The 15,861-nt window shown below is 43.9% G+C and overlaps 1 protein-coding gene across 6 annotated transcripts in view; it reads right to left on the bottom strand.

The window, feature by feature from the left end:
• The window catches only part of ABLIM3 (actin binding LIM protein family member 3), a 225,581-nt gene that overhangs the window by 74,335 nt on the left and 135,385 nt on the right, over nt 1-15,861 (bottom strand). For 5 of the 6 annotated variants that reach the window (XM_088462131.1, XM_088462127.1, XM_088462128.1 and 2 more), the window contains exon 2: nt 8,513-8,653. In XM_088462131.1, coding sequence (XP_088318257.1) covers nt 8,513-8,653 — 141 coding nt within the window. The remainder of the gene's footprint in view (nt 1-8,512; nt 8,654-15,861) is intronic. The other variant, XM_088462126.1, reaches the window with a different exon arrangement.

Below are 15,861 nucleotides of genomic sequence, written 5' to 3'. Positions count from 1 at the left end.
GGTTAGGATACTGTAACTGAACCATTGACAACACAGGTGACATAAGCCTATTTTATAATTGTAGCTGTCTCCCAAGTCTGTATTGATAGAGCCCATCTGTAGGCTACAAAAGTACCAGCAGGTACAGTCTTTTAACAGTATAAGCAATAGATTACTACAACTGTATTGTTTGCTCTTACTACTGACTACTTCTCATAACATCCCCTAAACTGAGAAATTTATAGTCCATACAATCAATGTGAAGTTATGTATTCTTTATGGAAATATCCTGAAAAATTATTTTGTACAGAGTTATGTGTAGTAGTCAATTATGCTACATAAGGAAATATGGGAGTGCAATCAATCCCCAATGTTAATCATGAGATGACATCACTTCCAATATATACAGTAGCTTTATCATGACATCACATAGATCAGAGAATCAGAACAGCTTTCAGTTAAGGATGTATATAAGCTGACTCAACAACAGTCGGCCACAATACTGTCTTCCTGTTACATTTAACATGTATTATTTATGGTGGCCATGACATATTATTTAGTGTAGATGTACTGTGATGTAGATGTACTGTGTTATGGTAGTCATCACTTAACAACAGCCTGGTGCAGTAAACAGTTATGTCCTCTTAACTATGTCCTCTTAACTAAGTTCATCTGCTGGCAGTATTATTGATTGTTAGTCACAAAGCTATTGATTTTATTCAGTAGTTTCATTGATTCTAAAAAGTAATGTTATTCTCTTAATGCTGAAGGATCTAGCCTGTTTGCTCAATGCTGTATAGTAAGTCTGCACAGCAAAATTTCAATGAACATATATTTCAGAATATCACAGCTGGTACACCTACTACTAGTATATGGCAGGTGCAATTACACACTGATGACGAAGGCTTGTGGTTATCCATTCATTTATGCTGCCTCTGCGACAGCCCCTACACTTCTAAAACACAGTTTCTCTTAGCATTCTTGTGTCCTATTTTACACTCTACAACAGTGGTTCCCAAACTGTGCACCGTGGCACCCTGGGGTGCCTCGGGACACTTGCACGGGTGCCTCAGGTTGGTGGTTCAGCACCAAATGAAATTATTTATGGTCAATGTAATGTAAATATGTGGACAAACAGTAGCACAAACCTGTCCACCACCTCATAACTGTACCTAAGGATGACAGGTAAGCACAATTTACTTCACTTTACTACATAATTTTCTGAAGTTCTCAGTAACAAAATTTTCACTTAGGGGTGCCGTGAAAACAGTGCTGATACTCTAAGGAGCCGTGATTCAAAAAAGTTTGGGAACCACTGCCCAACATATTGAGGGGTCTATTTACTAAGCAGTGTTAGGAGACAGAGTGAAAAGTGATAAGGTGCCAGCCAATCCGCTCCTAACTGCCATCTCACAGGCTGTGTTTGAAAAATGACAGTTGCGAGCTGATTGGCTGGCACCTTATCACTTTACACTCTGTCTCCTAACACTGCTTAGTAAATAGACCCCTAAGGCCCTCATTTAGTAACAAGTTTTATCACCAAAATGAGTGATAAATGTCACTGTGTATGATAAATGGTGCTACAGCCAATTAGCTCCCAACTGTCAACTGTTAGAAAAATGATACCATTATCATACACAGTGACATTTATCACTCATTTTGGTGACAAAACTCGTTACTAAATGGGGGCCTAAATTTGCTACACCTAGATAACTGGATATGTATGCTATGGTATGACAAATCATGTAGACTAGTCATAGAGCTGAGGTTTCTGGCAATCCATATGGTTGAATGCTATACATAGATCCGTATACAGTAATGACTTTGAGCGCCTGCCAAGCTGACAGGTTCATCTGGTTCTCGATTTCAATTTAATTTCCCTGTCAGTGATGCTGGAAGCACTAATGTCATCAAATGAATGTCACTAAAATCATCCCCGGATGAGCATTGTGTGTAATAAATATAATGGTACACACGCAATGGGTGATATACACAACAGTGAACATTTGTATACACTTGCATAGTAATACCTGTAGGCATTTTAGTAAAAAACATACAGAAAAACCTTCAATAGGTGCAATGGAAATGTACATAAAACATTTGTCATGTACATATAGTTTGACACAAAAAAGGAAAATGTTACAAACTGAACAACACAATATCAGTTGTGGGAATTCAGAAAAATTCCCAGTTCAATATATAATTATATTTTATTTTAGACCTCATACATAAATGTACAATAATATGGCCTTTTCGTGATCATTTAAACTATGCAGACAGAAGTGCCCTCATACACTGAGCGTCTATACGCCATATGGCAGACGCAGCGTAAACCCGATCACAGTTTACTAGAGGTGCGGGGCTGCAACTTTAACTGCACGGGAATTGGTAATACACATATACAAATTTGCAGAACAGAACTTGATGTGAATAATAACTGCAGTGTAGCACTTCTTACACAGATTCAAACTCAGTCGCACACAGAGGTACAAATGTCACAAACCCCAGTGTTCAGTGTACACTAACAATGTGGTTTTGTCGCTTCTGGATGTTTGAATTATACATATACTGTAAGACGCATTTAATGAGTGTGAAAAAAATTTGGCGCACCCAAGTTGCACGGGACCTGGTGTGTCGAGACTTGAAACACAGTATAAAAGGACATATCTGTAAGTGTGGTAGATATTGTAGCTCAACTATAAATTGCAGTGTCAAAATAAAATGACCCAGTATTTGTAAGCTCCATATAAAAGCAAATGGCAGTGTCTCTGCAGGGTAAGAAAATTGCATTTGTTTTGTACTATTTAAAGGAATAGATTGTAAAGTGTGAGGATACTTATGAACCAGTTTGCCACAACCTATACACGGGATGTAGTCAATAAGCCGGCGGTCGAAATGCCGAACGCCGGCGTCCCGACTTTCAAATCACGGCATGGGACTAATGATAGGCGTCGATATCCCGACGCCTATCATTATCCACCTGCCTAAATATCGACGCCCGGCATACCGAATGAAGGTAAGCCAGGCGTCGTGAGCGGACAGCCGCAGGGGGGAAGCGTTAGATTTAGGGGCTCCTAACCCTAAGCCCTTAACCCCCCCGGGGGGGGCTTAGGGTTAGGACCCCCTGGGAGGGTTAAGGTTAGGCTAGGGGAAGGGGGGTTAGGGTTAGGCACCCCCCTCCCGGAGGGTTAGGTTTAGGGTGCGGGGAAGGGGGGTTTAGGTTTAGGCACCCCTGGGGGGAGGTTAGGGTTAGGCACTAGGGGGGGAGGTTAGGGTTAGGCACCCCTAAGGGTGGGTTAGGGGGGGGGGAGGTTAGGGATAGCTTACTTACCTGCCCTGTCGGGATCTGCGCTGTTCGAGCTGCTGGCGTCGGGATTTGAACCGCCGGGCTAGCGTCAGGTGGTCATTCATACCGATCCCCTATATATATGTGGGTGCGAAAAATACAGTACTTTACATGAATGAGTACCAGGCCTCACACATAACCCTGTACTAATAGGGCTACAACATTGTTCCCAGAGCACTGATCCTGCTAATAGAAGCAATCCTTTTCTCTCCATCAGCAAGATAGAGACCAAGCAGAAGGATGTCTCACCACTTATAGCAGAGTATTACGGTTGCAATCCACAGTTCTTTTCAGTGTTCTTACACCAGTCAAACAGGAGGCAAAACATATAATCAGGGCTGTCCGAAGTAAAGGCACTAGTATTAGGGTGTGGTGGCCCTCTTTCATTATTACTCTGGTTCCCATGATCTAATGCTGCCTCTAAGGAGGGTGCTTAGATTACAAGTTCTCTCCAAATTGGGAACTGCTCAGTAGAGGGTCTCACACAGACTCCTCTTCCTCTCAACCGTAGTCCAGATACCGCCTACAGTGCTTGGTCTGATTACCCAATCATCAAAAGACACCTCGTGGTTTATCCCTGTAAGTCCTGCTACAAAAATATATGAATTTAAGAAGGGCATAGTTGGGTGGTGTACAAGATGCCGGCAGTCAGAATCCCGATGCCAGCATCCTGACAGGGTCACAATTCCGACAGAAGGAAGTAAGTATACTCTCCTTCCCCTACTCCTACCCCTCCCTCCCCACAGCCTAAACTTAACCCTCTCCCCCTAGTGTCTAAACCTAACCTCCCTCCCCTGCACCCTAAACCTAACCCTCCCCCTCCAGTGCCTAACCTTAACTCTCCCCCTAGTGCCTAACCCTAACTTTAACCCTCCTCCTAACCCCAATACTTACTGCCAGGATGGCAGTGCCGGGATTCTTAGGGGGGTTGGAATTCTGGTGCCGGCATCCCGACAGCCAGGATAATAACTACATCATATTTATTGTATGAGATAAAATATCGTTTTTAAAGGCTTTAGTTGCTATTTTTAGCTTTTCTGTGCAGTCCTGATGGCTTGTCATTTTGATGCACAAAACAATTATGGTAACAGACTTCTTAAAAAAAATTAAAAGAAATGTTTTTGACACATTTTCCTGAGTAGCCAATTCTATGTTTATAACCCGATGCTTTACATATTGCTAATAATACAAGAGGAACAGAAGAGGTTTTCTGAACAGGAATGGTATTAGTGTGCAGTATAACCAAAACACATATTAGATAATGTACAATCATTATGAGTCCAATATAAAATGTGGGTGGTCTTCCCACAAGTTGGACAACCTAAGACATTGAAGACAGAGAAGAATTTTAAATGGGGCAATCAATACTGTATAATAGTTAAAGCATAACTTTAATCCTAAGTAGTACAACTTAATTAATGCTCCATGACACATTTCATGTCTAGATATCTGTCTATCTTTTTTCAGAGTCTATATGGTTTTCACTCTCAAAATATTCAACTCATACCTTGCTAACTTTCTGGCACCCCGTGATGCAGGGTAGATGGCACGGCCAATGGGGCTGTATATGATGGAACAATTGCATCATCATGGTCCCGTCCCCCGCAATTACCAGTTTTCTAAAGTGGGGGCGGGGCCATGATGACGTGTTTAGCGTGAATCGCATCATCAAGCCCTCCGGATGCTACAGGAGACTTACCTGTTCTTCCAGTGGTCTGGGAAAGTCACCCAAGATTCGGGAGCCTCCTGGATGTTCCAGGAGAGTAGGCAAGCATGACTCACATTGTATTCTGGCTCATGGAAATAATTGATGTAATTGTTAAATTGGCTCTAGTAGTTGTTACGATTTGTGTTTAACTCTGTGATACATGTATATATTTGAAGTACTGGCTCATGCAGCTATTGAGATTCATGGTCTATGTTTGTATGTTCAAGGGCCTTATTTAGTTTTTACTACTTAGAATATTAAAAGTTAAGTTTCAGTATTGAATGCCCCATTTAGAGTAATGGACTATATTCTATACTGCTAATAGTTACACACATTTTATTCACAACCATTTATAGGTGTGATCATAAATAAATAAAAAAGGTAAAAAATGCCAGTGTCCAGACCAATGGATATCACAATAGAGATCTGGCATTTTTCTGCAATATTAACTATTTGATCAAACCACATATAAGGAATATGAGAAAGATAATTCTTATATTTATCATTTAAGTGAATAGTGTAAATAGAAAAACCACTAGCAGTCACAGCAAAATAAACCTTTACTACCGGCACCATCTCAACAGCAGTTACAACCAGCTCTCTGGTGATAAAAGCTTACTAGTAGCAGAACTAAGCCATGCAGATCAGATTTCTGAATGGCATTACAGCTTGCCTGGATTCTGAAGCTGTGCAGAGCCTGCTTCTTGTGATGGATGACATTGCATAATATTTATATAGCATTAAAGGTGCATTATAGACATTCATTAGATACACTCCAACCGCTAAGCATGGTGTTAGCTGTCTGCTTTGACCTCTGACAGTCATTGCAGTATACAAAGAGTATCAGTAAGTGCAAAGTGATTGTGTATTGTACAGGGGATATTCCCCTATTTCATTCTATTGTTTAATTGCTGCCCCAACATTGACAAGAAAATGCACTATGAAGATTGCTGTTATTTTTCTACTACCTTTTAGTTGCATTATTGTGTGGGGGGAATTAAATAAAAAAATTTTGGGGGGGGGATTTGAAAGTCATGTCAGATCGATGTGGGGATGATCAGAAAAGGACACTCTGCAGACACCGACATTGACAATTTTCCCATGCACTTTAATGAGGTGCGCTTTTCCCATGCACTTTAATGAGGTGCGCAGGAAAATGAGTAGTATTGGACTACCAAAATTCTCTGGGATGTGCGTGGTCAAACATTTCAGCTGCGAACATTGCAAAGAATTGTAACCTCCCTCTTTGAATGCTATTATTACTGGATGTTGTACCTCATTGCACAATAGCCACATAACAATTCATAGAACTGGTTCGAGTTCCCTGAACATTAAAGAATGGTTTATCTGCTGCATCTGATACAAAATTATGTAATTGAGGTGGGATCTAAACTGGAAAACCCCCACAAAATACTCCTACAGATGTGTCCTCATACATCTAGCCTTCTCGCGCGTTAAACAGCCCTTCTAGTCGCGCCGTGCCGTGACTCGGTAGTGCCGAGTGTCTTTTTGTGCGACTGTTTACTACTCAATACTAATGCAATCACTTATTTTCAGTCTTTTGTTCCTAATTAATTTTGCTAATTTTTTAGGAGTCACCTCATCAGGTACTTGGGGCCTGATCCTGAGTTACACAATTCCCAAAGCGGCCACGTCTCACGATGTTAAGCAACTGCTCATGTGCTACAGCCAGCATAGGCAGCTATAGGTGATTCTTAGTTGCATGTCTTTGGCACTTCTCACCGACGGCTGGATTGACATTGCTGGGTGGCAGTGGGATGTTGGCATATAAGAGAAACAAAGCTTTGGCATGTAGCCAGAGTAGCGACCTATTCTGAGTTGTGTGTGTGGAGTGTGCGAGCCATTTTTGTATCTGCTGCTCCAAGCATAGGTTGGGTGTAAGTGCTGTTACTGGTTCTTGTGTCTGGTGGGCTGAGGGCTGTGCTATTGCATAGATTTGCAATGACTCAGAACACAGGTGGATAGCTACATAAGTTTCTGTAGGTGCCCAGATTACGAGTGTGACTCAGAATCAGGAGCTTTGTGTTAAAAGGGGATAACATTATGGGGGTGATTCTGTAGTGGACGCTATTGCAGTAGCAGCTGTGTCTTTTGTTGCAGCCGCTATTGTCTTTATTCTAATGCCACGCCCAATTGGTGTCCTATTGAGACGCCCACCAATGACTGTGACACAAATCCACCGATGTGCGTACAAAGACACACTATCGGCGTACCATTGGCCTCACTGTTGAACATTGCGCCTGCCCAGGGGTGTATTTACACCCAAGGGGGCCTGGGTGCAGTGGGACCCCTCCTCTGAGCAGTAGGCCTCACTTCTTACCTGGCTTGCTCTGGCAAGTGGGTCCCTCCTCCGCTCTCCATCTTTCCAATGATATTCTGGAAGATGGCACGTGCGTACAAGTTTTTTTTCCCCTCATAAAAACTGTATTTTGTTATCTTATGCCTGAAGAAGATGGTTAAACTATTGATGATATGAGTTTGATGATATGATTTTCTGGAGCTACTATTTGTGGAATGATAAAGTATTACTGCTTTCTGTGTAATTATACCATCATTTACACTTTGTAACAGCTATGCTATCTTTTTAGCTACTGGTTAATAAACCCACTTAATCCATCAGAGCTTCTACTTCCTCTGTTAACAGTGCCTGCTGAACATACTACGAGCCTGTAGAGTGGTGAATTACCCAGAATTCTATCATGAATGCAGCTGTCATGACAACTTTATATAGTGAACTGAGGGCCTGATTCAGTAAGGATCGCAAATGCAGCTATGTACGCAGATCGATCGATTGTTAGCCATTGCGCATAAGTCGCACTGCGCTGCATTCGCACTCAGACTACGGACGCACAGAGGAATACATCGCAGAGTGAGTGACAGGCTGTTAGTGTTTGGGGTGGTGACGGTGGAGTGGTCGTAAAAACACAGGCGTGTCTGTCTGTTTGAAAGCTGTTGCTTGGGTGTGCATAAATTAGCCACTGCGATTGCATACGCAGCTTGAGAGCGCACTGCGTGCTAAGAAACTTGCAGTGTCTGCGGCTGGTCAGACTTGGTGTAAATGTTGCCTACCTGTACGATGTGCGTCGATGGTACTGATGTTTACGCAGAAGAGCGACTTGGGACAGATGTGAGAAAGCAGTTGTGGGCTTCTTTATTTCTGCTATGCTTTGGCAACCATTAGCATATTTTCGCCGCTGCATTCCGTGCAAATTCGCAGCTGCAATAGCATTTGTGATTCTTACTGAATCAGTCCCTGAGTCTATAACAGATTTATATATTGAGACTTTTAATATTTGAATTTTAGGGGAGCAGTGAGTTTTCGGTCCTGATTTAACATCATTTTCAAATTGAAGACTCAAGCAAAGCAATAAACTGTAATAATAAATCAATTAGCTTCCAGGCATTTTCTCAGCTTTCCTCTAATTGACACACACACAGCTTGCTGAGTGGTACAGTACCTTGACAAGTAAAGCAACGGATGTGGAAATGGTTGGATTGCACTCTTACAACTTCTCCTTTACATGTCTCCCCACAACGATAACATTGGATAGGACCAGAGCCCCCTGATGTACTGTAGGAATTGTGTTGATAGGGTACTGCTGGAAATAAAACACAAATTGTGGACAGGCTTATTACATATAAGAACATAATATACCGTCAAATCAATATATTATATCTACATGTATCACACAATAATTATAAAATTGCTTTAGTAATGTAATAAAGAAAAACAAGCTCACCATATGCTACTCTAGAAGGCACAGTTTATAAAGACACAGAATTCACTCCACCATATTCAAAGGAGTTGAAAGAAATAAAATGTCTGTTAGTGGAGCTATTAATCAGTCAATTGATAGTGTCATCTTCAGAATAGAGACATCTGCAGCCTTAATAGGGGTGATAGGATTCTCTGTGATCTGCCTTCGGACATCACAGCGCACATTACCCATTATCATAGTAAGGAGTCTGAGATCATTTCCATGCACACATCTAGGGGGTCACATCCCAGAAACTCCCATTCACACTGCCTACTATGTATATTATATGAACAAATACAGTGTCTTAATAGTGAATGTAATGTATGTGCACGTGTGTCACTAACCTCATTTTGTTTACAGACAGTAGAGGCAGCTATTTTATTGCCTGGCCCAATATTCATGAAAGGATCAAAAATGATAAAACTGCAGCCTATCACTAAATCAGTGATTAGTGAATTTTTGTGCCTTTCACTAATTTCAGCTCTTTTTATATTTACTTTGGAACGTCCAATAAATGCAGTTCTCTGATGGGGCAGGTGGCAGGAGAAAGCATGCATGGTAAAGGCCCCCATACATCAGCATTCAGAAAACCACAATTTAACAATATGAAGATTTCTTGCCCTATCATGATTTTTCATCTTAGTGATGATTTATATCCTTAAGGCCACATACATCAGCAATCGATTATGTATGGACATGATCAGCAGATTTGCAGACTGTTACTAGTAAAATGATGGACCTTTAAAGATTGGCAGATCCGTGTTTGCTGAAAATGATCTGCAAATCACTGAAAAAGATCTGTAATGTATGGGCGCAGATTGGGAAATCCTATAATCGGGCAACAAATCTTCAAATTGTTCAATTGTGGTTTTCTGATTGCTGATGTATGGGGGGCTTTAGTTAGTACATAGCTCCCTTACATCCTTTTACTGATGAGTAGCTACTGTATATCTAGATACATCTTCTACAGTATATATTTTTGTGACATTACTGTATGTACTTATTTTTATCAGCTAAGCCCCTTTACATGGGTAAATGCATAGTTTAGTACTTTAATGTGGAGACTGTGGAGGTTCAAAATTGTATTCCCTCTGATGGGAGTAGATCAGATATGGTAATTTCTTGCTAAAAAATTCTTGAAATGTTACAGAAAAAAAGTGTTAAGCGATAATATATATACAGATGTGTTCTCATACACCCAGTATCTTTAAGCCATATGACACGAGACCGTCTGACGAGACCGATACTCTCGAACATGGGTAGCGTAGCATACTTTTCATTAAATATTGTGTTTTAGTCACATAGCAGCCACATACAAAGTTGATTACAGTGCACCAGAGGTACTTGATTTCGACTTTTGTCGCAAAGGAACTGATACAAGTTATGTCTAAAGTCGCTGATTCAGCATAACGGAACGTGGTGGGCGCTTTCATAGGAACATTTTTTACACCGATTTGAGATTTATTTGCAAAACATCAGTGGTCTGTGTACTCTACCAGTGTAGTTTTGTCAAGTCTTGTCATTTTAGCCGCGCAAATAAGGAAAAATGGACGCTTGGTGCGGCTAAGTCACAAGGATCCTGGTGCGCCAAAAGCGGCTATCTGGTACTTATACAGCAAAGGTATATGAGGGCACATCTGTATAGTAGGGTATTCCAAACTTACCAAGTTACAGAGAACCTGTAGAGAACAGCCTGATTTTTAATGACATTTATACCATCCAGGTGCACGTCACACCAGGACGTGCATGAATATGTGTATGTAAACCAATCTAACTAAATTTTTTTAAATATATAAAAATAAATGACAAAGCAAAGAAAAAAAGCCCTGACACCCCTCATGACTTATTTAAGTCATAAAATATGAGATATGGTAAGAACTTACCCTTGTTATCTCTATTTCTACGAAGTCCATAGGGTTCCACAGGATACCTTGGGGTATAGGTGTGACGTCAGTCGCAGGGCACCAAAGAGTTAAGCTTTCAGCCTCCCAGGATGCACTAGGTCCCCCTCCTATACCCCGCCCCCGAGCCAAGGCACCTCAGTTAGTTACCAAGCCATAGGCCGGAGGAGGAGAAGGAAGAGAGAGAACAAAGATCTGGACACATACAAGAATCACATTCTCACCAGAGGGAGACGGAAAACCGGTGACCAGAGCAAAGCCCATCTGCAGCACAGGTGCGACAGGGCGGGAGTCCTGTGGAACCCTATGGACTTCGTAGAAATAGAGATAACAAGGGTAAGTTCTTACCATATCTCATATTTTCTACTTCAGGGTCCATAGGGTATCCACAGGATACCTTGGGGATGTCCCAAAGCAGTATCCTTTAAGGGTGGGGACGCTCCTGTGCAGAAAGGAGAATCCGCCGCCCGAAGGAAGCATCCTGAGAGGCGAAGGTGTCAAACCTGTAATACCTCACGAAGGTATGGACAGAAGACCACGTAGCAGCCTTGCAGATCTGAACTGCCGAGGCACCACGTCGAGCTGCCCACGAAGGACCCACAGACCTAGTGGAATGAGCCTTCAGAGAAGGAGGGACCGGTAGGCCTTCATGAAGATAAGCTTCAGAAATAGCCATACGGATCCAGGCTGCCAAAGTTTGCTTTGAAGCAGGCCAACCCTTTTTACGGAAGCCAAAGAGGACAAACAAAGCGTCCGACTTCCTAAACGAAGAAGTGCGGTCAACATAAGTCCTTAAGGCCCGCACAACATCCAAAGAGGCCTCACCCACGGAAAGACCCGGTGAGTTAAAGGCCGGAACAACTATTTCCTCGTTAATATGAAACTGGGAAACAACTTTGGGAAGAAACTCGGGCCGAGTGCGGAGCACTGCCCTGTTCCCATAAAAAAACCAAGAAAGGGGGTCTACAAGAAAGAGCCCCTAACTCAGAAACACGTCTGGCCGAAGCAATGGCCAGAAGGAAAACAGTCTTAGCTGTTAGCCATTTAAGATCCACTGAGCCCAGTGGTTCAAACGGCGGTCCTTGGAGAGCCCTCAGGACCACAGCCAAATCCCAAGGCGCCACAAGTGGAACAAAGGGCGGCTGAATGCGGAGAACACCCTGCATAAAGGTGCGCACATCCGGGATTGTAGCAATCCTACGGTGAAACCAGACAGATAGGGCCGAAACCTGTACCTTCAAAGAAGCAAGGCGAAGCCCATGATCTAGTCCCGCTTGCAGGAAGGCGAGAATCCGAGACAGACGAAACTCCCGCGGTGCATAACCTCTCGGTCGACACCACTGGAAGAACGTATGCCACACGCGATGGTATATCCTCGCGGAAGACGGTTTCCGAGCTCGTAACATGGTACGCACCACAGAGCTGGAAAACCCCCGGGACCTCAGCATGGCCGTCTCAACAGCCACGCCGTCAAAGACAGCCGAGTCAGGTCCGGGTGAAGGCAAGGACCCTGAGACAGAAGGTCCGGTCGTAGCGGCAACCGCAGAGGAATGTCCACGGACAGACCCTGAAGGTCTGAGAACCAGTGCCGTCTGGGCCACGCGGGAGCTATCAACAGGAGCGTCCCTCCTTCCTGTTTGAATTTCCGGATTACCCGTGGAAGAAGGGAGACCGGAGGGAACAGGTATGCGAACCGGAACGTCCACCGGACGGACAGAGCATCCACCAGAGACGCCCCTTCGTCTCTTGTGCGAGACCCGTACACCGGCAACTTGTTGTTGTGCCGGGATGCCATGAGGTCGATTTCTGGAAGACCCCACCTGTCCACCAGTAGTTGAAAAACGTCCGGGTGCAGGGACCATTCCCCCGGATGAACGTCCTGGCGACTTAGAAAGTCCGCCTCCCAATTGAGCACTCCCGGGATGAAGACCGCTGATATGGCCGGAAGATTGCGCTCCGCCCAAACCAGGATCCGAGAGACCTCTACGAGAGCCGCCCGACTGCGAGTTCCTCCTTGCCTGTTTATGTAGGCCACGGTGGTAGCGTTGTCCGACTGGACCTGCACCGGGCGACCCTGGAGAAACCGCTGTGCCTGCTGGAGAGCATTGAAGACCGCACGGAGTTCCAAGATATTTATTGGAAGCTCCGCTTCTGTCGGCGTCCACCTGCCCACTAAAGCTGTTAACGCCTGAGCGAAACAAGCCCAGGGCGGCTCCTGTACCGGTGCTGTAACCGTAATAGGCCGCGCCATGGACAAACACTGCCGGCAAAGGCCCTCCGCGCTACCCTCCCCCTCCGCTAACGGTACTTTGCACGTGGTACACTGTAGCCGGAGGGGAAAATCACTTTCAGACATGATGGCACCACGTATGTGACCTCTCTCACCAATTAAGTATTAAATAGGCGAGAGACCACCCTGCAGCACCGCACCGCAAGGGCTTTAGCAGAAAGAACAGGGACAGTAATAAAGCTGACAGTTTTGAGAAGATAAAGTTACAGGCAGCAGCGCTAGCACAGTCACATACAATGCAGAAAAATAACAATTCCTGCACTAACAGCGCTGATCACTCAACTACACAGACACAGGGCCTGGTAGGACACAGCGCTGCATACACAGACCTGACCACAGCGGAGGAGAGGTATGCGGGGGGACCCAGACCACGATGCTTCCTTCCAGCGCTTCCAGCAGCGTTCTGGAGAAGATGGCCGCCGAGGAGCAGAGAGGAGGCTGGCCTGGGGGAGAAGCGCTGCCACAGGACCAGTCGGCAGCATGCAGAGAGGGCTGTGTGCAGCGGGGGAGGCGCCGGCTGTGAGACAGGGAAGGCGCGCTCCCCTGGCATGCATTTAACCCCTGGGACGCCGCAGCGCTACCGCTCTGCTGCGGTCCGCTGTCCCAGGGGGTAGTGGAAGCGCAGGTTGGTCGCCTGGCTCCACGCTGCAGCCAGTCCCCAGGGAGCCCCCTGCCTGGGGACTTAGGACCATGTGATCAGCGGGGACCCACCGCGGGACCCCGCTGCTTACCTCTGTCCCCCTTGAATCCGGCCATGGTCCGGAGCATCTGGGGTCACCGCTAGCTGTGACCCCAGACGCCCACCAGCATCCCCGGATCAGTACCGGCGTTCTGGTACCGGCGGGGTGTAGGGAAGACAGCATGGACGTCAGGACTGACTGTCCATGCTGTTCATCCAGTTGTGCAGCCACAGCTGCATGAAGAATAAGCTTCAGGGGCTCTTCTAGCCCCCACTCCAACAGGTGCACCCGACTCCGGCCGGGCACCAAACTAAACTGAGGTGCCTTGGCTCGGGGGCGGGGTATAGGAGGGGGACCTAGTGCATCCTGGGAGGCTGAAAGCTTAACTCTTTGGTGCCCTGCGACTGACGTCACACCTATACCCCAAGGTATCCTGTGGATACCCTATGGACCCTGAAGTAGAAAAGAAATTTCAGCGACTAGTATTTTGCGGAAAACCTGTCAACTGTCCCGATTAGAAGGGACCATCCCACCAGTTGCCACTTCTGCCCATACAGCTGGGAAGTTGGGAGTTATGACCCCTGCACTTTTTAAGGTTCTAGGGGTGGGGACGTGGGTTGGAGGCAGCTTTGGAAGCAACAAGCGCACCACCAAATAGTGTTATACTTCCCATCAAATAATTAAATGAAAATAAAATCTTAAAATGAATCATCTGACAAAGTAATAAATAAAATAACTTACAAATATCCAATGTACAGTGAGCAGCTGTTGATTTCAGAGCCTGAAAGTCATTGCATAATGCTAGCTACAGTAGTTTGTTCAGTGATCGGATGATAACATTCATCAGAGTCTAACTGTACATTCCGCTGTATAGATAGATGGCTATGACACTGTAAACCTGAATTCACTTCACTAATTTAAGATCCCAGCACATGTGCTTGGTGAAAGCAGCCTATTCATACACATGATCAAATTGGTTGACATCCAAATGTTCACAAGTGTTACATCAAGATAACCTTTGCAGACACTGCACAGACTTGCTCGGAGGACTCCGCCATAGATATGCTGTCATGACCTGCTATTACCTTCAGGGGCCATGATAACAGATGATGAAGGTTATTATTCCTTCACGCTTTAAAATCCTGATCACAACCCGCCAGAACTTGCCTAGAAATGCCGGTGAGTCTCTTTAAGAAAAGCCTCACAATCTGATTTTTAGAATAAAACATTCTAAGATGATTTTAGTCTATATTACAGAATTACTTCAATTTCTACATAGAAAGAATATGTTTATGCCAATACCAAGGCATATGATACATTAAAGATGTTTACCTATTTTCACATGGATTTTCTATCGACTATCAATCTGCAGACTGAGAGATACAATAATGTATCAACTGTAAATTAGAAGCATTTCTGAAATCTGTTTCCTTGTTGATGATTTGCAAGGTACAAAGCTGCCATATTGGTCATGGAAATATGAAGTGACTACTAGATCCATTTTTATGGCTAGTATAAAGTGAAGTCAGTGAATGTTGACTGAAGTCAGTGAATGTTGATTGTTAGAGGCTTGTATACAAAGTATCAACCATACACAAAAAAGCCTGGCACTAAAAATTGGATAGATATAAAATGTATTGTTACTAAACAATTAACAAAGTGAATATACAAAATGCAGCAAAGATATAAAGTGCTCGTGGTTACACATAAAATCACATGAAAGACAGGTGTAACACAACAATCTATTGATAACCTCTGCGCTGATAATATAGAAGACCGGTATAGAGGAATTCACACACTGACTTGGAAATAATCATTGGCACATTTATTAATATAATAGAATAATATAATAAAATAAATTATTATAATAATAAATGTGCCTATGATTATTTCCTAATCAGTGTGTGACTTCCTCTATACCATTATTCTCCTATATTATCAGCGCAGAGGTTATCAATAGATTTTTCTATACAAAGTGCCTTACTCTGATTGGAACATAATGCCGAATGCGGACGCATCTTCTGATTTTTAACAAACTGTGCAAGCATATCGGTCTAAATACGCATTTACAGCATCTACGAGTCTTACAGAGTTGGAAGCATTTCAGTCAATTTTTACTGACGGCTAAACAGGTGTTACTACAGGAATGCCTGTGAGAGCTGTGCGACTCAGTAGTTA

This window comes from Taudactylus pleione, unplaced genomic scaffold (assembly GCF_031769625.1).
Source record: "Taudactylus pleione unplaced genomic scaffold, aTauple2 ptg001151l, whole genome shotgun sequence".
Classification (NCBI taxonomy): Eukaryota; Metazoa; Chordata; class Amphibia; order Anura; family Myobatrachidae; genus Taudactylus; species Taudactylus pleione.
Note: the sequence above shows the minus strand (reverse complement) of the source record. Positions and strands in the feature narration are given on the sequence as shown.